General features: G+C 40.8%; 1 protein-coding gene and 1 long non-coding RNA gene across 2 annotated transcripts; both read right to left on the bottom strand.

Moving 5' to 3' along the window:
* Positions 1-471: 471 nt before the first annotated feature.
* On the bottom strand, positions 472-3160 carry LOC309526100. The gene is made up of 2 exons (XR_014216665.1): positions 2860-3160; positions 472-814 (listed from the first exon to the last, which is right to left on the bottom strand). It is a non-coding gene; the product is annotated as an uncharacterized lncRNA (long non-coding RNA).
* A 535-nt stretch (positions 3161-3695) lies between these two features.
* On the bottom strand, positions 3696-22654 carry NOL8 (nucleolar protein 8). Its single transcript, XM_082211894.1, has 17 exons — positions 22557-22654; positions 20988-21183; positions 20799-20861; positions 19679-19757; positions 19044-19191; positions 18751-18819; positions 16360-18123; positions 14119-14238; positions 13345-13467; positions 12418-12502; positions 11691-11832; positions 9877-9960; positions 9007-9293; positions 7993-8116; positions 7602-7669; positions 5436-5518; positions 3696-4520 (listed from the first exon to the last, which is right to left on the bottom strand). The coding sequence occupies exons 2-17, from the start codon at positions 21124-21126 to the stop codon at positions 4467-4469; spliced, it is 3432 nt and encodes a 1143-aa protein (XP_082068020.1). The 5' UTR covers positions 21127-21183; positions 22557-22654; the 3' UTR covers positions 3696-4466.
* Positions 22655-22770: the final 116 nt, after the last annotated feature.

Raw genomic sequence — 22770 nt, 5'->3', positions numbered from 1 at the left:
ATAAGACACACACACATTTCCCCTTACTTTTTAGGAGGGAAAAAGTGAGTCTTATAGAGCAAAAAATTCCCTTTTAGTCCGCCTCCCTTCTCACTGTTTTCAAATGCTGGTAGAAGTTTAAAAAAGAATTAAGAAGCTATTTAATCACCCCCCTCTTTTAGGTTGCTTGAGCTCAAATGGGCTCAGATATTAGAGATGACAGCAGCCTTGTTTGTTTAGACTGGCTTTTAGTGCCCAGTGATAAGGATAGAGTCCGTCTTCTGCATATGTGGAAAATCCAGGTAGTTGTCTCAGCTTCAGCCCCCTCCTTTTATTAAAGGGGTGGTGGTGGCCTACTTTACAGAGTTATGGGAAGGATAACTTCAATATAGCTCTTTGTAAGCCCCATGCATTTAATTCTGTTTACATCTTGCAGAGTCCATATAAAAATTGGCATTAGTTTTGAGGAATTCACAGCCAAAACAAGAACTGTTCAGTAGGAAGGCTTATTTAGGAAATCAGAACCAAAATAGAGATATAAAAAGAAACAGGAAATAGAATTCTAACCCACACTTAAAACCTAACCCATTGACTTCAATACCAGAAGTCACAAACCAGAGCATACTACTTGTTCATACAATAAAAGACCATGGGTTAAATGCAGCCTTGCAACTCTGAGAATAGAAGAGCTTCTGTTCGGAGAAGAAACTGGGATCCAGTGGAGGCTTCCTGCTGGAAGAAGGGGATGGGGTGGTCATTTTTGCTGATTCTCCCTTCAATTCCAGCATTGCCTCCCATACTGTTCCACTGAGTTTTATTCTAGAGGAACAAGGAGCTGTAAGGGGAAGAAGGGATTGATGAAAATTGCTGCCCATCCCTTTACCAATGCCAACGGAACTAAGTCATGCTCCAATCTATCATCATCATCATCAAGAGGAGGAGGAAATCAAAGAGAATAGATAACAATAAATAATGGTTTGTTTTAACCCTGGTTTGTGCAACAAACCACGAGTTGTTTTACAGACTAGCAAACAAGCCAAGGCTTTTTTCACAAAAGCTTGGTTTGTTTCCCAGCTTCTCTAGTCTTATGTCTTTGTAGCTTTAGCAAGCATATGTGGCAAACAAATCATGGTTAAGCAAGACTATTATCAACTTGGTGAGTATCCATTCAACTCGGATAATACATGCATTAGTCTTAAAAGATTAGAAGGGTCAAGATGGCAAATGTTTTAAATGACTTTGCTCTTCAAGAGAGCTGCATTTTAGAGTCATTGCAACTACAAAATCATCATCATCATCATCTGCCCATTTAAATGGGTTGCCCCAGCCACTCTGGGCAGCTCCCAACAAAATATTAAAAACACAATCAAACATCAAACATTAAAATATTCCCTATACATGGCTGCCTTCAGATGTCTTCTAAAAGTCAGGTAGTTGTTTATTTCCTTGACATCTGATGGGAGGGTGTTCCACAGGATGGGTGCCACTATAGAGAAGGCCCTCTACTTGGTTCCCTGTAACCTCACTTCTCGCAGTGAGGGAACTCCAAGAAGGCCCTTGGAGCTGGACCTCAGTGTCCGGGCTGAACTATGTGGGTAAAGCCACTCCTTCAAGTATACAGGGCTGAGGCTGTTTAGGGCTTTAAAGGTCAGTGCCAACACTTTGAATTTTAGGAATTCATAATTATTTGTTTTAGAAGCAAACCATCTAAAATGTGGTGCAGACAAACCATTTTTTGGAACATTTTATGCTTTTGGTAGACTGCTGACTGTGTGTGGGGTTTTTAGCAACAACTGTATAATTACACAAGAGAGAGCAAAGACCTCTGTATAGTAAAAAAGGGAAGTCAGACTTCTGCCTTTCTTCACCACCTCAAAATTTTAAAAAAGTGTTTTGATTATTCTGCAACTGTAGCACGATTTTCCAGTGGACCAAATGTGGCTTTAGGCAGAATTTTCTTTGATCATATAGCTCGCTTTGAATTCAATGCATGGATAATTGAAAACTGAGAGTTATAAATTCTGCAACATGGTGCTCCAATGAGGAACTGACTTAAATCTACCAGAGGGTTTCATGCTTGAGCCATCTCTGCAGGGGCTGGCAACATCTAAAAGTAATTTTTTTTAAAAAAAAGACTGCCCAAAGAGTATTAGGTTTATGGCAGTAAAAATACGCCTATGGTGTGCTGTAGGACACTGAGATCATTGCTGTTCTTTAGCACAACAACAACAACATTTCAGTTTGGCTTCTAAAACCTGCTCTATGCCACCATCTGGAGGGGAAAAATAAGCATAGCTCACACAACCCTATGTACAATAAGCCAACCTTCTGCATCACTAGAAAAATATCGTATATCATCCTTCTCTAACTTGGCATCCTCCCAGCTGTTTTGGACAGCTTCATCTGTGCTGGCTGGGGTTGATGGGAGTTGCAGTCTAAGAGATCTGGAAGATACCAGATTGGGGAAGTCTGCCATATATGAACACCCACAGTTGTATCTAAACAGGTGTATTTACATCCTGTACTATGGCCATAAATAAAAGTAGCTTATTTATATAGTGTGCACATGTGGTTGGGGGGGGGAATAAATTGGGTGCTAGATAAATGCTATTAAGAAGCAGATCCTCTTAATTCCTCCCTTTATCTTCTTCTTTCTGCACCATGGGGATTGAAGAGAAGGAAAACAAAGCTAGAACAGAAAACACAGTAAAATCAGATGCGAGGATCTGAATATATCAGGCACACTGCTTCTTATGAGGCCTTGCACAAATTACTATCTTGTAGCCTAGTTTATTTTATAGCACTTATGTAAGAATGACTATACACCGTAGCCTTGAGTGCTTGGAACAGGATGAGAAATACCTAAATACAATTCTTTACCTGCTTTGACAGTGCCAAATGCCAGTAAATATAACTGATTTCTCAGGCAGTGTGAAATCCTCCTGGTGTATATACCATTCAGCCACGACCCAGGATTCTTTGCATGATGTAGCTGCTGGGTAGATGGGAGCTTGTAAGAGAAGTCAATGAATTCATACACTTCACTGTCACTTTGGAGGGAACTAAAAATAAGTCTTTTATCAATCTGTTAGCAACAGATGATGGTTTGGCAATTGTGAGCCATATGCCTCTCCGAGCCTCCCATTCCATGTTGGAAGTGAATTAGCAATACAGTACAGCACTCTCTGCAGCAATTGAGCATTGTTTTAACTATGGAAAGGCGGCATACAAATAAAATGATGATGATGATGATGATAATTTTGCCAGGGATGAATGTTCGGGGGAAAGAAAACTCCTGTGGAGGGTGGTTCATTACTCAAAACAGCACATCCACACAAATCCAATGAGATGACTAGTTATAGGCACATGCTTTAAATTATCAATTTGTATTATTTAGAAATACAATTATTTACACATTTGATGTTATTGATACAATTGTCACTTTGGCAAAAATATAATTTACAGTTTTATTTTACAGCAGAAACTAGAAGTTTGGCTATGTAAAAACAGCCAATGTGGCAAGACAGCAAAGAATTTGGCATTATTTTCAGTTGGGAGCTGCTTATCCAACACAATGAAACTGATTTCAGCCTAAAAATGTGATCAACCCCCCACTACCATCAATGAAAATGCTCATGTTTAAATAGTTTTGGACTGCAATATAGAAGGCCAATCCTAAATATGTTTAACTTTATCCCAAGGAAGTCACACCAAGCTTGGGGGGGGGGGGCTCACTCCCTGTAAAGTAATGGAATTGTAGGTTGTTTTTTGTCACATGTCCTGCTCTGATGCATGTTGAACACATCAGAAAACAGCACATGCTCCAGTACAATTTGAACTGAATACCTTTGTCCTATTCTTCTCCACCACTTTAATTGCACTTGCACTTTAAATGTAATATCTAACATTGCAGAGGTTTAAGACCTTTGTGCATTTGCTCATTAGCCAGTTTCTTACACTTACATGTTTTAGAAAGGTGTATCAATTTACCCTGACATCTAACTGCTCCCAAATGTTACTTTCTGGTGTACATAGAATTGTAGAGTTGGAAGGGACCCCGAGGGTCATCTAGTCCAACCCTCTGCTATGCATGATATAATAAAAACCTCTGCTTCCAAATATCTGTGGCATAGAGACTTACATCCAAAAGAATGGTGGTAGGCATAGTAGATCTGGATGGACTCCACCCTTGTAGTTCAGTTGACATTTTATTCTAGATTACTTTAATGTATTATTGCAACCAGGTAAAGTAAATGAATGCAGGCAAATCAAAGGAGATCTGCCTACAGCTTATGGCTCTTCTCAAACCAGAAACCTACTTTTCATAAAGATGTCCAACCTGTGCAAGGCCCAGATTTCACGGCACTTTGTGTTTAGCACCAATTTTCAAATAACTCGCAGAAGCATTTCTTGAGACGTCTTCCATTATCCCCGTTTTGAACACCCAGTGTTTTCTGCATCACTGTTGTTTCACAGGGCCACTGTATTCAGTGTTTTGCTTTAACTTTTCTTCTTGCATCTTTATGTTTCTTCCGACAATCCTGAAAATATTTCGAGTTCGTTATTCTAAGTTAACATTTTAAATATTGTCAGTTTCACCAGCTAGCCTGCTCCATAACAGACAGGGAGAGACAACTGTTTGTAAAGTATTAGTAGGAATTATGCAAGTTTATTCTGTCCCTGGTTAAATTAGGATAGGCATCCACCACAGCTATTCAGCACGCCTGTTTAAGCTCCACTAAGATAGCTTTCTGGATCCATTGTAATGAGGGGTTCTAGAAGGGTTTTGTGACCGTGATTATTCTGACAGATGTATATTGGTGCAGCAGTGGCCAAGGACCTGGCAAGCTGGATCTGGAGCCTAGGGGACCTTGTTTGCCCCTGAAACCCTTTCCACTAGCTCTCAATCTTTGTCTGAAGCCCTGCCCTTCTTGTGCAATTGGACTTCCCCTCCCTTTCCTCCCCTTCCTTGCCCCTGCACTGCCGCCCTCTCAAATCTTCTCCATGGGTTCCCCCAAATATCTGTAGCACATTTTGGGGTGAGGGAGAGGAGAGGGAGAGGAACTTCCTTCTCTGCTTGCACAAATCATTAGATTGAACCCACCATCCCTTTTAATTATAATAACCATGAATATAGTACAGATATACTGGACAATGAACTAGGCCATGGCTGGGAAACCTACAGCCCTCCAAGTATTAGCACACTACAACTCCCATAATCCCTGCCCATTAGTTATGTTGTTTGGGACTGATAGGTGTTTGCCACCAACAACAGGGACAGGTTTCCTGCCCCTGAATGAATTGGTCATAGTTCAACTGCATATTTTAGTTGAGTACAGTTAACGTGAACTGCATGACCAAGCTTGTGAAAATAACTTTACAAAAATGGGTCCAGGAGTCTTGTTATTTCCACAAGTATCTCTAAATCAGACCAATAATCTCTTCAGTCAACATACCTCAAGTAATGTCTGGCGCCGACTTTCCCAATCATCTCTGTCTTCATCAAGGTTAGAAGGTTTACAGAACAGCTTTGGACCCTCTACAAAAGGCACAAAGAAGAACTCTAGTATTTTCTTTTAAATTATCTTGCATTCAGCAGGCGTACGAAGGGAGGAAATTATCACTGTGAGACAGTGATCCCAACTCCTGTTTGAGATGAAATGCTTGATGGCTTTGATAGCTGAAGCCATGATAGTGTTTACTACCTCACATGCTGCTGTGGCCTATTTTTCCCCTCCCACTCCACTGCCTGCTACGTTAAGCATGAATTACATACTTGTAAAGGACAAAAGGTTATCTGTGCTGTCCACAGCCTGAGAAAATCACATGCTGTTCTCAGCCATATGGCGTTCCCCAAACTGCGCTTGTTCTTTAAAAACCATGTTGTCAGCAACAAAACATACTAAAAACACCATGGAGGAGAGATCGCAATCTAACACAGTAGCATCTAACGCAAGCCTTTTCCAAGAGCAGCTGTTTGAAGGGGCCATGCATGAGTTCAGACAGTGGTCGCTACACTCTCTTGCTGGCTGTTCCTGAGGGAAAGGCACTGGCTCCCTTCCGTCAATGGTGTCAAACCCACCCTCAGCCTTTCCCAGGGGAAAGACTGGCAGAGATGGGAGTGTGCTAGCTTGTTTCCTGCTTGGCAGGGGGTTGGACTCGATGGCCCTTGTGGTCTCTTCCAACTCTATGATTCTATGATTCTAACACCATCATGGGGAGGGGGGAATGGCAACTCCTGCCCCAGCTAAAGCATATTGTTTTAAAATCACATCTTATGAGTTCAGTGCTAATCAAGCTAACTTTCACTGCCAACTAACATATATTCTAATGTTCTTTGACAGGAATGTGAAAAGCAGCTTTAAAAAAATCAGAAGTTTAGAACAAGGAAAAACCGTATGCATGGAAAGCATGACAGAACAATCTATGTTTTTAGAGGTCTATAATTTTACAGTAGTTTTGCTGGTTACTGAACTATCCAGCTGCCCTAAATGCTCTTCACCACCCCTGCACCCTACCCCAGCCTCCAATAGCTCCTCCTTTTCTTCCAGGCCTTCTCTGAGCACCTTCCCACAGTAGCATCTAAGGCAAGCCTTTTCCAAGAGCAGCTGTTTGAAGGGGCCATGCATGAGTTCAGACAGTGGTCGCTACACTCTCTTGCTGGCTGTTCCTGAGGGAAAGGCACTGGCTCCCTTCCGTCAATGGTGTCAAACCCACCCTCAGCCTTTCCCAGGGGAAAGACTGGCAGAGATGGGAGTGTGCTAGCTTGGCTACTACTGGGCCCAGTGCCATCTAAGCATGCCCCACCTGCCAGCCTTTCTTGTTCCATTGTAAGAAAGGTTGCCTTTGGCAAGGGGTGCTGGTTTGGCCTGGTGTGTCTATGATGCTCCTGCAGGTTCTACCAAATCACTTCTGGCCTCCCTCCCAATTCTGAAGTGGCAGGCATCCCTGCTCACTTCTACAACTTCAAATATGGGAGGAGGGCTGGTCCCTCCTCATATTTGCCATTGTGAGCACAATGAGTCTAATTCTCAAAGCCTGACCATTCACAGTGTAAGGTAAAGGCTCACAGGCTGCTCCACTGAAATAAATTAAAAATATATATTAAAAACTTGAGTTGCATCTCCTCCTCAGTTGACTGTATTAAGGGTGCACCTGCTGCTGAACCCCCAATTCTGCCCCCCGCCCCTTTTTCCTGTTCATACACAATAACATGACGCTTTATCTTGAAATAAAGTTCAAAATATGGGCAGCAGAAAGGAAGATGACATCATAATAAATATGAACCTTAATGAACAGAAAACAGGGAAAGAGAAACTCTTTGGGTCTGCAAGTGACAACCCAAAGGAGGGTCTCAGACCATCTTGAGATTTATGGCCTAACACTTGAACACCTACCTGACACAACGGGCACCAATTCCAAGTTAAAGACAAAATATGAGTCCTCGGGAACTTCAGATTGTTAAATAGACCTCAAGGCTGTGGAAAATAGGTCTGCATGCCAACCATGAAGTTTCTTGTTTCCTGTTCTTTATTTGGTTCAGTAAAGGGTCTATGGGGGAAAAACCTGACAGCTAAGCATGTATTTGTTACCAGTCTGTTTTCCTTTTCCTTTGTACCTACCTTTTAATCTATCATCATCGCGGGAGAAGAAGAAAAATCTAATATTAGTCTGTGGCAGAGCTGGAGACCTAAAAAATGAACAAGAACATTATTAGTCCCCAAAAGGAACACATGAATAGTACATTCAACTTGAGGGACAAGTATACATTCTTAAAAGCAACATGCAACATTTTTAAAGCTTGCCCTGCCCTCCTTTCCTGAACATTGAGATGTTTCAAGAAGGGCCTGTATATGGCACAAAGGGATGTGATGGAAGGGGCAAACCACCACAGTTTAGACAGGGGTTGAGAAGCTTGGCTGTGAGTGGTCTGGGGAATGTCTGATATTTGGGGCCTATATAGCCAACTGCTTTACGGATTCTCAATAAATATCATTTGTAAGGACCACCTACATTTCTTCGACATCTTCTCTTTCAACTTCTTCGGTTTCATCATCTTCCGAACTACTGTCCTGAAAACGTGGATCCTCTTGCCATGCGACCCTGGAAGCCTTTATTGTTTCAATTACATAGGGTTCTGCAAAATAGACACAAGAAAGAATAGAGGGTGGCAGCTTATGAAGAAAGCAGTCCAACATGGAAACTCCCACCTGAAAGAAATCATTCCCAAGCTATCCCACCCTTTCCCTGCAATATGCAGGGGAATCATGCTCAGAATGCTGACCAACACGAGAGTTGCAAATACACATATGGGATTGTGGGCACGCAGAAGCTATCTTACTCTCTACGGATGTATTTTAGTGGACTTACAGGGTATCACCCCACAGGTTAAGGGTACCCAACAATCCAATTTTGGACCAAAAAAATCTTTAAAAATTAATTTGAGGTTATCTCATAGGTATCTACACATATTATTATTATTTTTTAAGAAAATCTGAGTTGTGAGAGCACATGGCACCAGGCAATTTGGCGTGGAATGACCCACAATGGAACACAGGAATGAGTACAGTTTCTTGGCTATGCTATGCTCAGACAGCTAAGGGCTAAGGTAGTCACTAGCTCCTTGCATTATGCCTAGAAAGAAACAGGTAGCTCAAGCAGATGCTGCAATACTGGTGTAATAAGCTCCTAATGATTCATCCCCATCAAAAAGATGAGCCACAGTGTTTGGAATGAGCTCAAATCCCTAAGCCGCCAGAAACGGAAGCCTTGGATCAGGCATCCCCAAACTCGGCCCTCCAGCTGTTTTGGGACTACAACTCCCATCATCCCTAGCTAACAGGACCAGTGGTCAAGTATGATGGGAATTGTAGTCCCAAAACAGCTGGAGGGCTGAGTTTGGGGATGCCTGCCTTGGATGAAGTGCTCCATGGTTGTCAGCTCTCAAAAGTTATGAGGCCATGAAAATGAGCTAAGTAACACTCTGCTTGCATGCTGACGTTGCAGCCTTAGAACAGGCATTGGTACCTTCTTTCATTGGCGGCCTCTCCTCTTCAGCACCAAAAAAGGAAAATTTGAAACCACTGGTTTCCTCTTCTCTGTCGGTTCCAGTGCTGAATCCTAATGTCTCTGCCTCAGCTGGAGTTGCTTCTCCCACATCCTCATGTTTATCCCAAGGTATTTGTTCTGTTTTCTCATCACACTTTGTAGATCCAAGTATCTCTTTCAGATCCACAGTGACATCATAAAATATTTCTTTAGACACCTCGGGCAGTTTCTGAGCTTCCTCCTTCTGCTTCTTCCTTTTAGCTTTACTGTAGGAATTAAGTGTGAGTGCATTTTAGTTTCTCATATTTTACAGATTAATAATACACAGAGCCTACGGCGGGGTAAATAGGAATGTAGCATTTTTCTCAACCCATTTACTTTGGAACGTTCAGTGTGCAAAAGCCCTCAGCCTGGTACTATTGCTTCACTAACTTTGGCTGTGTTTTCATATGAGCAAGGGACTTGACATAAGTCATGCCCCATCTTTAGAAGCACCACATTGCTTCATTTCAGCATTTGATGGCTGGCCAGTCTTGGTTTTTTATATATATCACTGTCGCTCTCTAAGATCTAAAACAGGAGCCTGATGTTTCTGTAAGGCCTAGTTCACTAGGAAGCAACAGCTCTGAAATCACAGCTAGTCTATCCTGCGCCTTCTGTAAAGTTAGGCGAGTCCTTTTCTCCTGTTCCAGTTACTCATATAATAAAGCAAAGAGCACAAAGCTCATGAGGTTCCTATAGCATAGGATTTAAAGTGTCACACCAGGAAAGTGTTGAGAAGGAAAGCCTTACGTGCTAAGTGAAAGACAAACAGATTCCTAGCAATAAGCAGTTGGTGGAATAAATTACCTTTCTTTCTCAGTGTTTTCTGGCTTCCTTTCAAATACAGCATGGTCCTCCCTTGTAGGGTCATAGCGCAGGGTGTTCATATCTCTATAAAAGAAAATGACTAAGTAAATCAAGATGTCATGAGCAAAGTTTAAAATTCCTCCAATGGCGCCAAGATTCCATTCTATGAAAATATTTATTTATAAACGTTTTTGTTGCTAAAACTAGATCTTGCTTGTTTTACTGTACAACGATCTATGGCAGTTCTAGCAGAGATGAATTGGATATATGCCAAAATATGCTCTTACATGCATTGCTTGAGAGTTCTGCATAATATACTTGGGGCATTCACTTAGGACTAAAGTACGTCTCCTCTCTTTTCTAAAAGTACATGCACATAAATCTATGATCCTATACAGGGCGGGGGGGGGGAGAGGAATCCTCTTGCTAACATCAGACCATCATTTAGCTGTTTTTTGAAGACCAGTCGAAGGCTAAACACAAGGCTGTAATGGTTTGATGCTGACTTATTTATCTTCCCCGCAATGTCACCTCAGGAGATTTTTCATGCTATAATTTGTGATGCAATTTTGGCTGAAGATGCCAAAATGGACTTTGACTATGTAAAGAATTCCAAGGCCTCAGTCTGGTGTATCAAAGGCCTGTCTATCTGCAGGTTCTCTCTCTCCTAGAGCAAGTGCCCACAGAGCTGTGGATATTCTCCAAAAATATCTAGTGTGAGAGGAAAAGGTACAGGTGTGCTTGTGTGAGTTCCACCTTTTCTTTTGCTGACTTCTTTGTACACTTGGGGCTTGTTTTCACTTTTCATTGTTTCCTTCTGTTATTTGTTCCTGTATTTCTGACCTCCCTCATTTTCTTATTCCTTTGACTCCCAACATTCCTTCTTCCTGCCCCCTTCCTAACTTGCTTCTGATCACTCTCCTTCTATTTCCCTTCAACCCCAATTCTTGATTTGATTGCTCCAATCCAAAAGGATTTGGCACCAGTTTACAACCAAGTGGAATACAAGCAGACTTTTAGCCTGTATTCCTGAAACAAACATGATATGAACTTTTAACCTTCATAAAAGTAGTAGTATTCTTAGATACAGCTATTTAGAAGCTCTTACAATGACTGTGAACTTCTGCTATTCTTCTATTTCTGTAATGCATAATGGTACACAGAAAATTGTATCACTTAAAAAGGCATGAGATTGTCAGCCTTTAGATGCCAGGAGAAGACATACTCAGGCCTTGAGTTAATTGCCTTCTATGATCATCCTTTAGTGAGGTGGGTAAGACTTGTTAATTTGTTGCTGGATGAGCATTTTATACATTTTGTATTCATTGTTTCAATTTTTTGTTTTAAATTGCTTTTATGTGTAGCATTTTATCTTGCTTAGTCACTTCAAGACTTTTTATTTTATATAACAAATGATAAAATTATTTAATAATAACCAACCTCAAAGATGGCTACAAAACATTAACAAATAGGAGAAATTTGTGTTATTTTAGTGAGTTAATGATAAAATCACATTCCATAGGAAGAAAAAAGCCACTCTTTAGCAGCAGAAAGCAGTAGTTCTATTCTAAGCAGGGAAAACAGGTGTTTTCACTTCGCTTCCTTATACAGAAAGCTTCCTACAAACAGAAAACCATCTTAGGCTGAAAGGTTCTACTCAGGCTTTGGTCTGCTGTGATAGCCCTCTGCATTCAGGGAGTTATTAATGTGGGAGAACCATCAGCAATGTGAAAAGGTGTAGTACATCCCAACACTTCATTCTCCTGTATGTGTAGAACAAGCCTTAGTTCATCTGATAAAAGAAATACCCATACTTGAATTTCTTGGCATTTGCTGTCTGCTTGCGAGGTTTCGAAAGTTCTCCACCAATATTCAGAAGATTTTTCAAGATGTCAAGATTTCTCTTTTTTTCTAAAGTGAGCTCCTCCTCTTCATCTATTTCCACTTTTGATTCATCTAAGTGGGGAAAAAGTAACAACAATTAAAGGAGCCTTAATTACCAGCACCACTAAATGATATTGGTTGAATTGAAACATCACACCAAACCATGGTTTGTTTGTTTTCAACATCCGAACCTATGCAGTGGGCTGCCAAATAGCGTGATATTAAATGGTGTGAAACTGCCATGCAATCCAGTTTAACCTAGCTGTCTGAATTAACAAATCACTGACAAACCAATGTTATTGCCCAGCCTCAAGAGACTGTTGTTACATCATGGCAATCCATGATCTTATGATAGCCTTAAAAAATTGCCTTGCCTCTTCCAAATGTGTAGATGTAGATCTATTGATATTCTGTCACACATGGCAAGTTTCCAAAGGATTGCAGGTGGCAGTGAAGACTATTCCTATACAATTGTAGTATATCCCTTTTCCCTTTTTCCATATCACTATGGCCACAGACACAGTATTTGTTAATTGCCTTTTAAAGCATTTAAGGTGAGCAGTAGTAAAAAAGGAACAATAAATATAACAAGGTTACAGCATATAAAATTGTTTTAATGAAGTTTTCTCTAGAGCAATCAATAGGAAAGCACCTAACCTTCTTGTTCACTGTCACTTTCAAGGAAGCGAGCATCCATACGAAATCTTTCATCTGTTCCAAATCGTGACTGTAAATGCATAAGCTGAAACAACAGCAAACAGAAAGTTGGTATTCCTTCTTCCTGGTTTACAGCAGATGTTCATTCTACCTTCAATAATTGCTATGTGGTTATAATGACTGTTATTCTGTGTGTACACACACACACACACACACACACACAGACACGACTAGCTGGTATTAACACTAAGCCATATTATGACTTAGCATGAATAAGCAAGTACTCTGGTGCATGTTTTTTAAAACTGTGGTTTCTTCACTTCTCCCTCTTACCTACTACTGCTGCGCTATGGGGAACTAAGCTGCCATTTGGCTTAGTGTTACAACCAAAACAGGGCTTGTGGTTTGTCTCCCCCCCAAAACCCCCACCAGTGGTAAAGCAAGAACAAATCAGCTTAAGATTTGAAGCAAGCCTGAGTTTGCATGCAACACTAAACCAAACCATAGCTTATCTCTCAGCAGCAGAACCAGAAGAAGAACGAAGTGGAATGATTTTCTAAGAATGCACCGTACTGTTTGCTTGCCCGTGCTAAGCCAAAAGTTTGGGCTTAGTGTTATGTGCAAGCTAAACGAAGCATTTATAAGCATCCTGTTACAGCAGAGATGAGGCAGATTAGCAGACATGAAGGGGCAGAAATACCATTTATTGTCAGAGACATATTAGAATGTCAGGAAAATATTGCTATTTCTTAGGATAAAAAGTCATGAAAAGAACAATATTTATACCTATAAAGGGCTGATTGGAAGCCCTCTGTAAACATTTGCGTTTTGGAACTGTTTCAGAAAATGCTTAGGATAAAGTTCAGTTATAGGAATCTATGAGGAAGCTGAAAGAAAAATGTATTACCGGTAAGTAGATTTACTAACCTTCTCTCCAGCTTTACCCTCAAACTGAGGTTTGATTTTGAATCGGTCATCTTCTTCATCTGTTGTTTCCGATTCATCATCACTGCTCTCAAACAACTTTCCAGAGGTTTTAGTAGCAAATTCCTTGGGCAAATACAGGATCTTAATCAGTTAATTTTAAAAACAATTCCTGAAGCTTTAGCAAGTGTTCCACTAGTTTATCCAGGGCTGAGTGGGAAGAAACTACAATGGCAAATAAGCCATTGTGTGCCTTCCCCAACTCAGATTTTGCCCCTTGCCACCCTTTACCCATTCCAATTCAAATGAATGGAGGCCACTCTATTACATTAAAAGAGTCAGGTAGAAAGCCTCTGCTTCCAAGCCAAGATTCAGAAAACTTACTGATGTTCTTCTGATTTCCCCCCTGAAAAACTCCTGTAATTTGAGTTATTCCAGGGCGAGCTGTAGAAAATTTGCCTATTCCTACTCAGGACAGTGGAAAGTGTCAGACATTTTACCATGTCTGTTTATTTGGGTCCAGTATCTAGGTTACCTGTACTCATTAATCATCCTTAAGAATTTATTGTTGTTGCTCTAGATGTGTATCTCAGAAAAATTCAATAAATTTTGTCTGGGACGGGGGTGAAAGTAGTGGAAGCATTCATTTTTCTAAAACAAAAACAAAAACCCAGACATGTGTATGCTTATTTTTCTCTCCAGTCGGCCATGCAAAATGCATGTTTAGAATTTTATAGCTATCGCTATGAATACAGCTGAATTTTGTAGTCCTCTCACTTTTCCCAGCAGCTGTCCTGAAGACCCTCCTGGCATGCTCTCTTGTACTTCATCTTTATTTTCAGCTTCATCCTCTGAATCAAATACTATGTGCTTCTGTTTATTTGCTGACTGAGTTTCCTACAAAACCAGAGAGTGAATAATTATGAAGATGAAACATTAGCAGTACACAAAATATTCAACAGGGGAACAAAACAAAAACTTGCACATATCTAGAGCAGTTGGACATGGAGCCAACCAGAGTAGTGGTAATAATAATAATAATAATAATAATAATAATAATAATTTTTATTTATTTATACCCCACCCTTCCCGGTTCAGAAAACCGGGCTCAGGGTGGCTAACAACAAATTTAAAACACTTAATTGTAATACAACATAGAAGCAGCATAAAATACAGTATAAAAACATGAGCAACAATAAAAAATCAATTTGGGGGAAATCCATCCAATAAGCATTAGATAGTCACCAGGGCTAGCTGGCTGAATTAGTACTACTTGGGCCAGCGAGGAGGCCAGGGGAGAATTAGCTGTGGGGTCTCAGAGCGGGTAATCTTCATAAAAGGGGAGCGGGAGGGAAGAGAAGGGAAATAAAAGATCAGGCGGAATTCAAATTAAAGGCCAGGCGGAATAGCTCTGTCTTACAGGCCCGATAGAAGGTTAAATCCTGCAGGGCCCTAGTCTCCTGGGACACAGCTTTCCACCAGGTCAGAGACATCACTGAAAAGGTGGTGGAGGATAGTCTGACTTCCTCAGGGCCCGGGACCTCTAAACTATGATCATTCATGGACCTTAAGGTCCTCTGCAGGGCCTGGTGACTCTGGACTTAATCTGAAGTGGTACTGAGGTGCAAAATGTGAGCACTGTTGAACCACCTGGGAACACGGACAGTTGAGCTATCAGATTAGATATCCACCTAGACCTCCAAGAGAATCTAACACAGTGACATTTAATAGAGGAATAAATATATTATTAAACTTTTCTGAAGATAAAAATTAAAAATAAAACAAACAAAAAAGATGCAGTGTGTAAGTTAACAAGCTTAAGACAGCTCAACAACTATACATACTGATAATCTGAATACCGTATTGGCCCAAATATAAGCTGCACCCGCAAATAAGCCTCACCTTTAAAATTCAAGGGGTGGTGGTGGTGAGACAATACCTGAATATAAGTCGCTCCCTTAAAATCGCTGCAGTTGGTAGAATTAGAACTCCAAGCCAATTTAAACCTTTGATCTTGCAAGCCCGCAAAAGTTACCATACAATGGCTAAAATCGCAAATCGCTATTCAATTGCTACAGTTCTACAGGCACTCATACCCGTAAATGGCAAATGAACAGTCTCAAGCTTGCAAATTGGCAGCGACATCATAAAAGCCTAATTTGTAAGGTCGTGAATTTAAGCCACACTTTAACTTTTCATGGTTGGAATTTGGAAAAAAAGTAAGGCTTATATTCAGGCCAATATGGTACTTCCTTTCTCATATATATTTTTCTTTACAGGGTTTTCTCTGCAGGGTTTTTCTTTACTAGGTTTCAAAATGAATAAATATATCTAAAGGTTCACAATTGAGAGTGTGTGTACAGTATTTACAAGGGGGGAGGAAGGAATTATCCTTTACACTTTCTGTATTTTCTCAAATGGGTCCTTTATTTTCTGTCCACTGATTGCCCTTATTTTTTGTGTTAATTTCTCTGAAAGAGCACACTACCAAGTACTTGTATACCAAGTATACAATCTGCAGTGTCTTCCAGTTTCGAACTACCACTGCTCACACAGATGAGTAAATGACTTAACAGCTCTATATGAATATGATCTAAATTTCAATCCAAAATCATTAACAAGTCAGAGATGGCTGTATCTAATTAATCAGTGATCTCACTGACCTCCTGGCATATCAGTTTCCAAAACACTTATACCTACTGACCATGCCACAGCTTCTCCAACATATAGGGGAAAGATTACGGTTTATCATGGATAACTTTCTCGGTGTTAAATACCATTGATGTAATTTTTTCAGTGGCAGCTCCCTAGTAATGGCAGATGTTGTTTCATATTATTATTTACCAATATGATTATTTCTTTATGTTTTTCTAAGGCATAATTATTAAATTGTGAAATTCAAGGTTTTATGACCACTTGCAGGAATCATTTTTTCAACCACTACCCCGCTTCCCAAGTTCCACCCCAATAATATCATAATTTCTCCCATCATAATAAAAATATAAATATAAAAACTACCAGACTGGTTAACGCTCCCTGAATAAGTTTCTTCTGCAGTTCTCGTTCTTTTTGCCTCTCCTGTAGAGCAGTCAACCTTTTTTCATTATCCTGCAGCTGTTTTTCCTTTTTATCAGACGTGCTTGTAGCTTTGGCAGAATCCAGGACGGGCTCTTCACTTCTCATGTTCTTACAGTGTGCAAAACTGGAACCTTTAATGCTCGTCTCTATCTTTGTTTCCTTGAAAAGAGATTTCAGATTTTTTGAGTTCTTTCTTTCAGACAGAACACTCACACCACTGCTTTCCACCTCGCTACTTTTTGCACTGAGTTTACTGCAGTCAGAATCTTCCCCTGATTTTAGAATACAAGCTCCCCTGAGAGAGTCCGTGCTATTTTCTTTTAACGATTTGCAGTTAAGTTTTTTGCTTGCAGAGCCGGAGCGCTGAGAAACACTTTTGGGAGCTTCCAGATCAACAAGGCCGGAAGAAGTCTGGTTTTCTTGACTGTCCTGTGTGCCCAACTCACCCTTAGTCAGCTCTCGACTTAATGACCCTATTCCTCTGAAAGGCGGAACTTTCAAATTCAACTTCTTTCTCTTCGGATTCTCTTCATCAGAACTTCCTCCTTCTAAAATGGCAGAAATTATCTCTTCAGGAGAAATGCCTTTTTTCCGGGTGGTGATCTCTTTGGATTTCTTTGCAATATTGCCGGTACTGTTAACTGGAAATTCAGTACTTTTACACGGAGTGTCATTTTGGTTACTTGCAGTATCTTTATCTATAGTTTGGGTATTTTCACTGGCTAATCTTTCTAATTCTTCTAATGTAAGATCTAGCCGGTAACAACCCTGCATCATGGTTTCGTAATCTTCATCCCCTTCAGGCTCACTTGTGTCAAGATATGAATCGGAACTTTCACTGTCCCCAGCCTTGCACTTATTACTGAGGCTGTTCTGTTGAGCAGCAGCCTTTGAATCGGATGCTTTCTTAGGCTTTACTCTCCCCACGCTTTTCGGTTTATCCAATATTAAACCGCTTGAGACAGAAGACCTGGAATTTGAAGCATGCATCTTAGGCTTGTCATCCTTTCCTTGCGTGACTGACTTAGATTCCTTTGGAGCTTCCTTCTTCTCATTATTTGGTGTTCTAGTCACAGCTATAATTTCATCAGTGTCAGCCGAATCATAACCAGACTGATTGTCAGTGGTCCTCAGCACTCCATTACACCCAGTGGGCGCTTGCTTGGCATCTTGTGCTTCCTGTAAGGACCAATGACTGCGATATTTCAGCTTGAAATCCTCTCTGACAACTTCCATATTCTCTTCCTGTTCAGTATCAGGATTATCTTGATGCACTTTTCTCTCCCTTTCTATTATGGATCGAATTTCTTCTTCAGAATCAATATCACTTTCAGACAGACGGTTTCTATTCCTGCAAGGTGCTGAAGCAGTTCCAAGCTTCTGATGGGCTGAGTGCTCTTTACTTTGCTTTTTGGTCTTGGGTGTGCAGCTTCGAACTAGTTTGCCTGCGGCCATGCTTGTTGTTTTTGATGACAACTGACCATATGAATGCAATTCTGTCCGGCTCACACTGTCCCCATCCTGCACTCTCATTTTCTTTTTAGGTGGCTCATATGCAGGAAAGTGCCCTTGCCGTTTCTTGCTCATGCTGTCGTCGCCTTCCTCCAAATGCCACGTGAGCTTGGAAATAGGAACCATCTCAGTAAGGTCTTGATCCAGTTTTTTAAGATTGTGACAATATTTGGAGGGGTCATATTTTATGGTGTAATTGCCTGAATTAAGGAAAAACAAATCACTCTCTTGCACTAATTATAGATAGGTTTGCAACACTATCTGGCAGGAAAGAAAATTCTTATTAATGTGTCACTATGATTTAAGAATGCCTGGGAACAAACATATCAGAAAGCGTGCACCTATGCTACATGTTGTCCAACTTAGTTCAGAAAATGTTTACAAAAACTGTTTGTCACATTCTTAAAACTATTCATTACCATTACTATGGATTAAATATTTCAATGGATTGTTCTTGTTTGGCTTCTTTTACTCTAGGCAAGAAGATACATGGCACAATTGGATTATCACATTGTAGACAGTGTTAATAACCGGGTAATGATATCCTGCCTCCATTTATAATAATTATAATAATTTATTATTTATACCCCGCCCATCTGGCTGAGTTTCCCCAGCCACTCTGGGCGGCTCCCAATCAAGTGTTAAAAACAATACAGCATTAAATATTAAAAACTTCCCTAAACAGGGCTGCCTTCAGATGTCTTTTAAAAATAGGATAGCTGCTTATTTCCTTCACATCTGATGGGAGGGCGTTCCACAGGGCGGGCGCCACTACCGAGAAGGCCCTTTAAGATCTACCCAGCCTTTAGGAAAGGATATCTTGCTTCTGTGTTGACCTTTAAGATGGAGGATTGGTAAAACTCTGCCAAATTTGCCAACAACCCAGTCCTATTCAAGAAACAGAAAACACACCATTATTTTGGGGGGGGGGGGAATTAATACAATTAATTAATACAATTACAATTAATACAATTAATACAATTACAAAGCAGCATTTAAATAAAATGGTAAGCAGCTCCAGATGTTGTAGTCCATGCACATCTGGAGGGCACCATATTGGTTATCCCTAGCTAGGCATTCAAGTTTTATGTCTGCCATTGAATTCACCATACCTTGTGATCTGGCACTTCTGTTCCTGGTACTGCTTTCATGTGAAAATCTGTAAATCCAGATTTCTTCATAGATTCCAAGACATCTGTCATGCCATTTTTGCCTGGCTTTTCCTTCTTTATACTTGCCTCTTGACGCTCTCGTGCCAGTCTACATGGTAATAATAATAATAATAATAATAATAATAATAATTTATTATTTGTACCCCGCCCATCTGGCTGGGTTTCCCCAGCCACTCTGGGGGGCTTCCACAGAAACCAAAAAACACTAAAATACATTAAAAGCTTCCCTGAATGGTAGCATACAATTACAGTTTTCCAGATTAAGAGAAAAGAGAACACAGATCTTGTAAACTTTCAAGATGGTTGCTTCTACTTACAGACACTGTAAACGCCCTGCTAGTTTCAGTTCATGCAAATTCCTCCCTCCACACAAATGAAAGATCACAGTCTACATTACAGTGCATCCCCAATACCAATTAATCAGCATCCACTAAGAAAAACAATATATATTCAATGCATTATTCATTTCTGTTGTGAGAGTAAGGTTCACTTATATAGTGGAGGATTACTGAAAATCATTTGATGCCTCATCCAACATTTTCACTGAAAGCTGTTTGTAAAATACTAAATATTACCTGTGCAAAAAGCTCTCTTTGGCCAGTTCTATTTGTAGCGTCCCACCTTTCCATTTTGTCTTATTTAAAGCAGATACACCTTTATGAAAAGAAATAGAAACAGAATTATTAACTCATCCAGTATGCTAAGCAAGTCTCTTCAACAACTTCTAAAGCAGGGGTGGGGAACCAGGCATTGGTGGACTACAACTTACATCAGCTCCACCCACCCTGAACAATAGGGATGATAGCAATTGTGTGGTCCATCAGTATCTAGAGGGCCAAAGGCCCACTACCTTCGTTTTAAAGTATTTGTTTCATTATTTTATTTCTATCCCACCCTTCCTCCCAAAGGAGCCCAGGGCGGAACTTATCTCAAGTACCATGGATCAAGGAAACATGCAAGAGCCAATGTGCTTTAGTGCAGCCTCCCCCAACGTGGAGCCCTCCAAATGTGTTGGACCACAACTCCCATCAACCCTGACCACTGCCTGTACTGGCTAGGGCTGGTAGAAGTTGGAGTCCATCAACATCAGGAGGGATCCAGGCTGGTCTAGTAGAGACAAGGTCAATATGGGAACTGAGGAACCTAGGTTGAAGCACTATCCAGCCACACTGGCAAGGTTATTGGGCCTGAATGATGGGAAAGAATGGAAGGATAGCTTGATAGTCAAGGTTGGAGAAGTTCTAGAAGAGTCAGGTGACAGAGAAAAAACTTGAATGCTTGGCGACTGATACTAATAGAAAGAGAACACATCAGTAAGGAATTCAGTGCAACTAGGATAAGAAGGCTAGACAAATGCCACAAAGGATAGGTATCTATGACTAAGATGTGTAATTGTTTTTATTCAAAGGTTTGTTTCAAAGCACTCTAATCTGTGGGATGATAGTAGAGTTTACCAGTATTACAAGGATACACATAAGTACTTGCATTTTTACAAGTGGTTTGCCAAAAGACTAAGCAAAACACATTGATTAAAGGCGAACAGAGAAGTTAGAGTTAAAATAGCTGTGAATGTCAACACTTCTGCTCGCCACAGATTTCAGTGCCATAAGCCAGTTTTGCTTCTGGCATCTGGCAAATACTTAAAACACAGAACATTGCACTGCCAAAAAATATACCTATAGGTCATGTACTTACATTTTTTAAGTTCTTTTTCTGAAAGGGTGATGTTGATATAGGCAAATGTCTTTGTAGGGTTCCCTGTTGAAGAATGAGACTATGTTTACTCCAAAAAGGCACAATTAAAAAACTGCAGCATAAGGGTTTTTATTGCAGATCAATTGTGACTTTAAAGAATTTAAACTTTAAAGAGTTTAAACATATTACCTTTTTCATCTTTCCGGGTCACAATTTCTGTCTCTGTCACATTTCCAAACTTGCCAAATCTTTCCTGCAGTTCAGTTTCAGAAATTGTATGGCCAAGTCCACCAACATATAGTCTCTTTATAACTGGCACTTCCTCCATATTCAGAAATTTAGGAAAGGTCCTGGTCTACCATGGGTCTTTTCAGTTTTAACTTTTCTGTAAAATAACAGGTGTTTAACACTAGGAATGTATATTTTGTCATCGAAAGGGTTTTTAAGATGAAATCAATTAAGGAGAGAACATTCAGACCAAGGATAGGAAGCAAACCACCTTCAATGCTGTTTTGTTCAGTTTGTGGACTCTGTTTTCATTGATGTTGTTGTTGTTTTGTTGTTGTTGTTGTTGTTGTTGTTGTTAGAATAGGAGTTGGATCCAGAGTTCCCATGAGCGGAACTCCACTCATGGGACACTCCCGCTGGAGAAAGTATTATCTGCCTGCCTTGACAATTTGAAAAGCAAAGTACAGTGGTACCTTGGGTTACATACACTTCAGGTTACATATGCTTCAGGTTACAGACTCCGCTAACCCAGAAATAGTACCTCGGGTTAAGAACTTTGCTTCAGAATTAAGTACGTAACCAGAGGTACCACTGTATAAACTGTAAAGCAAATTAAAATATTAAGATAAATACAGGCACATACTGAACAGTGCTCAAAGGGCTTAAGAAGCTCAAAGGCTTAGAAGTTTAAAATTCCAACTGCAAGCCACTGAGCCTGCTTTGAAGTGGCTTCTCCTCAAACGGATACACTTCTGGTTTTACAAGGGTAACACACAACTCACTCTATTATTTTGATCCATTTACCACAGGTTAAAGGAAAAGAGAAGCACAACACAGCTGTCACTGTTTCACTTAAGAATTTAAAAAACCTCTAGCATGTTGAACCCCACTGCAAGCCAAACCCTACTTCTCCTGCAATCCTTTGCATAGGTGCTTATCAGACTCAAACTGCAGTACTGTACATACTTTTAAACACACTTTCAAGTAAAACTCGCTGAAACCAACAGGGCTAAAAAGTTCAGGGCTAGTCTGCAGGTGACCCCATCACCTCTGCCTGATGAGACTGAGAGGAGATATGATAGCCACCTTCAAACAGTTAAAGGCCTGCCACATGGAGCAAGCTTGTTTTCTCTTTCATCGGACAAGTGGATCGATGAAAGGATATTCCAACTAAACATCAGGAAGAACTTTCTGACAGTAAGAGCTGTTTGGCAGTGGAACAGACTCCCTCCTAAAGTGGTGGGCTCTCCTTCCTTGGGGATTTTCAAGCAGAGTTTGGATGACCACCTGCCATGGATACTTTAGCTGAGATTCCTCCATTGCAGGGGGTTGGAAGAGATGACCCTCGGGGTTCCTACCAACTCCACAGTTCTAGGATTCTCCCTGCGCTACTTTCCCTCCCCTACAGCCACCAGGCTCTGAGTGGGAATCAAGACCAGTTAAAAAAGGGGATATAAAGAGATCCGCTGCCTTTCCCCGACGCCCAGGACGAACAATTCCGACTGAGAAGAAAGAGGCTTCGGGGCTCACCCGCGGAGGACCTGCAACTTCGGGGTTCGCCCTGGGACGTCACAGTCCCTCTCCCCCCGCCGCCACCCAGAGCTACTCACAGCGTGGTCTCCGCGGGGTGCTCCTCGCTCACCTTTCCCCTCGATCCACTTCCGCCGCGCGCTCCACAGCGTCACGTTCCGCGCCGCTACTAAACACATTGCATCCACTCTCCCCGACAGAATGAGCAGAGAAA

Source organism: Podarcis vaucheri (assembly GCF_965113315.1).
Source record: "Podarcis vaucheri genome assembly, chromosome: 2".
Taxonomy (NCBI): Eukaryota; Metazoa; Chordata; class Lepidosauria; order Squamata; family Lacertidae; genus Podarcis; species Podarcis vaucheri.
Note: the sequence above shows the minus strand (reverse complement) of the source record. Positions and strands in the feature narration are given on the sequence as shown.

What these genes read in the sequence shown, in the direction of transcription:
- NOL8 (XM_082211894.1), bottom strand. Translation starts at nt 21,126, where the DNA reads ATGGAGGAAGTGCCAGTTATAAAGAGACTATATGTTGGTGGACTTGGC. An exon ending in AGGGTAAAGCTGGAGAGAAG is followed by an intron (nt 12,503 to 13,344) that starts GTTAGTAAATCT and finishes CTGTTGTTTCAG; the next exon opens with CTTATGCATTTACAGTCACG. An exon ending in GAGGCCGCCAATGAAAGAAG is followed by an intron (nt 8,117 to 9,006) that starts GTACCAATGCCT and finishes TCTATTTTGCAG; the next exon opens with AACCCTATGTAATTGAAACA.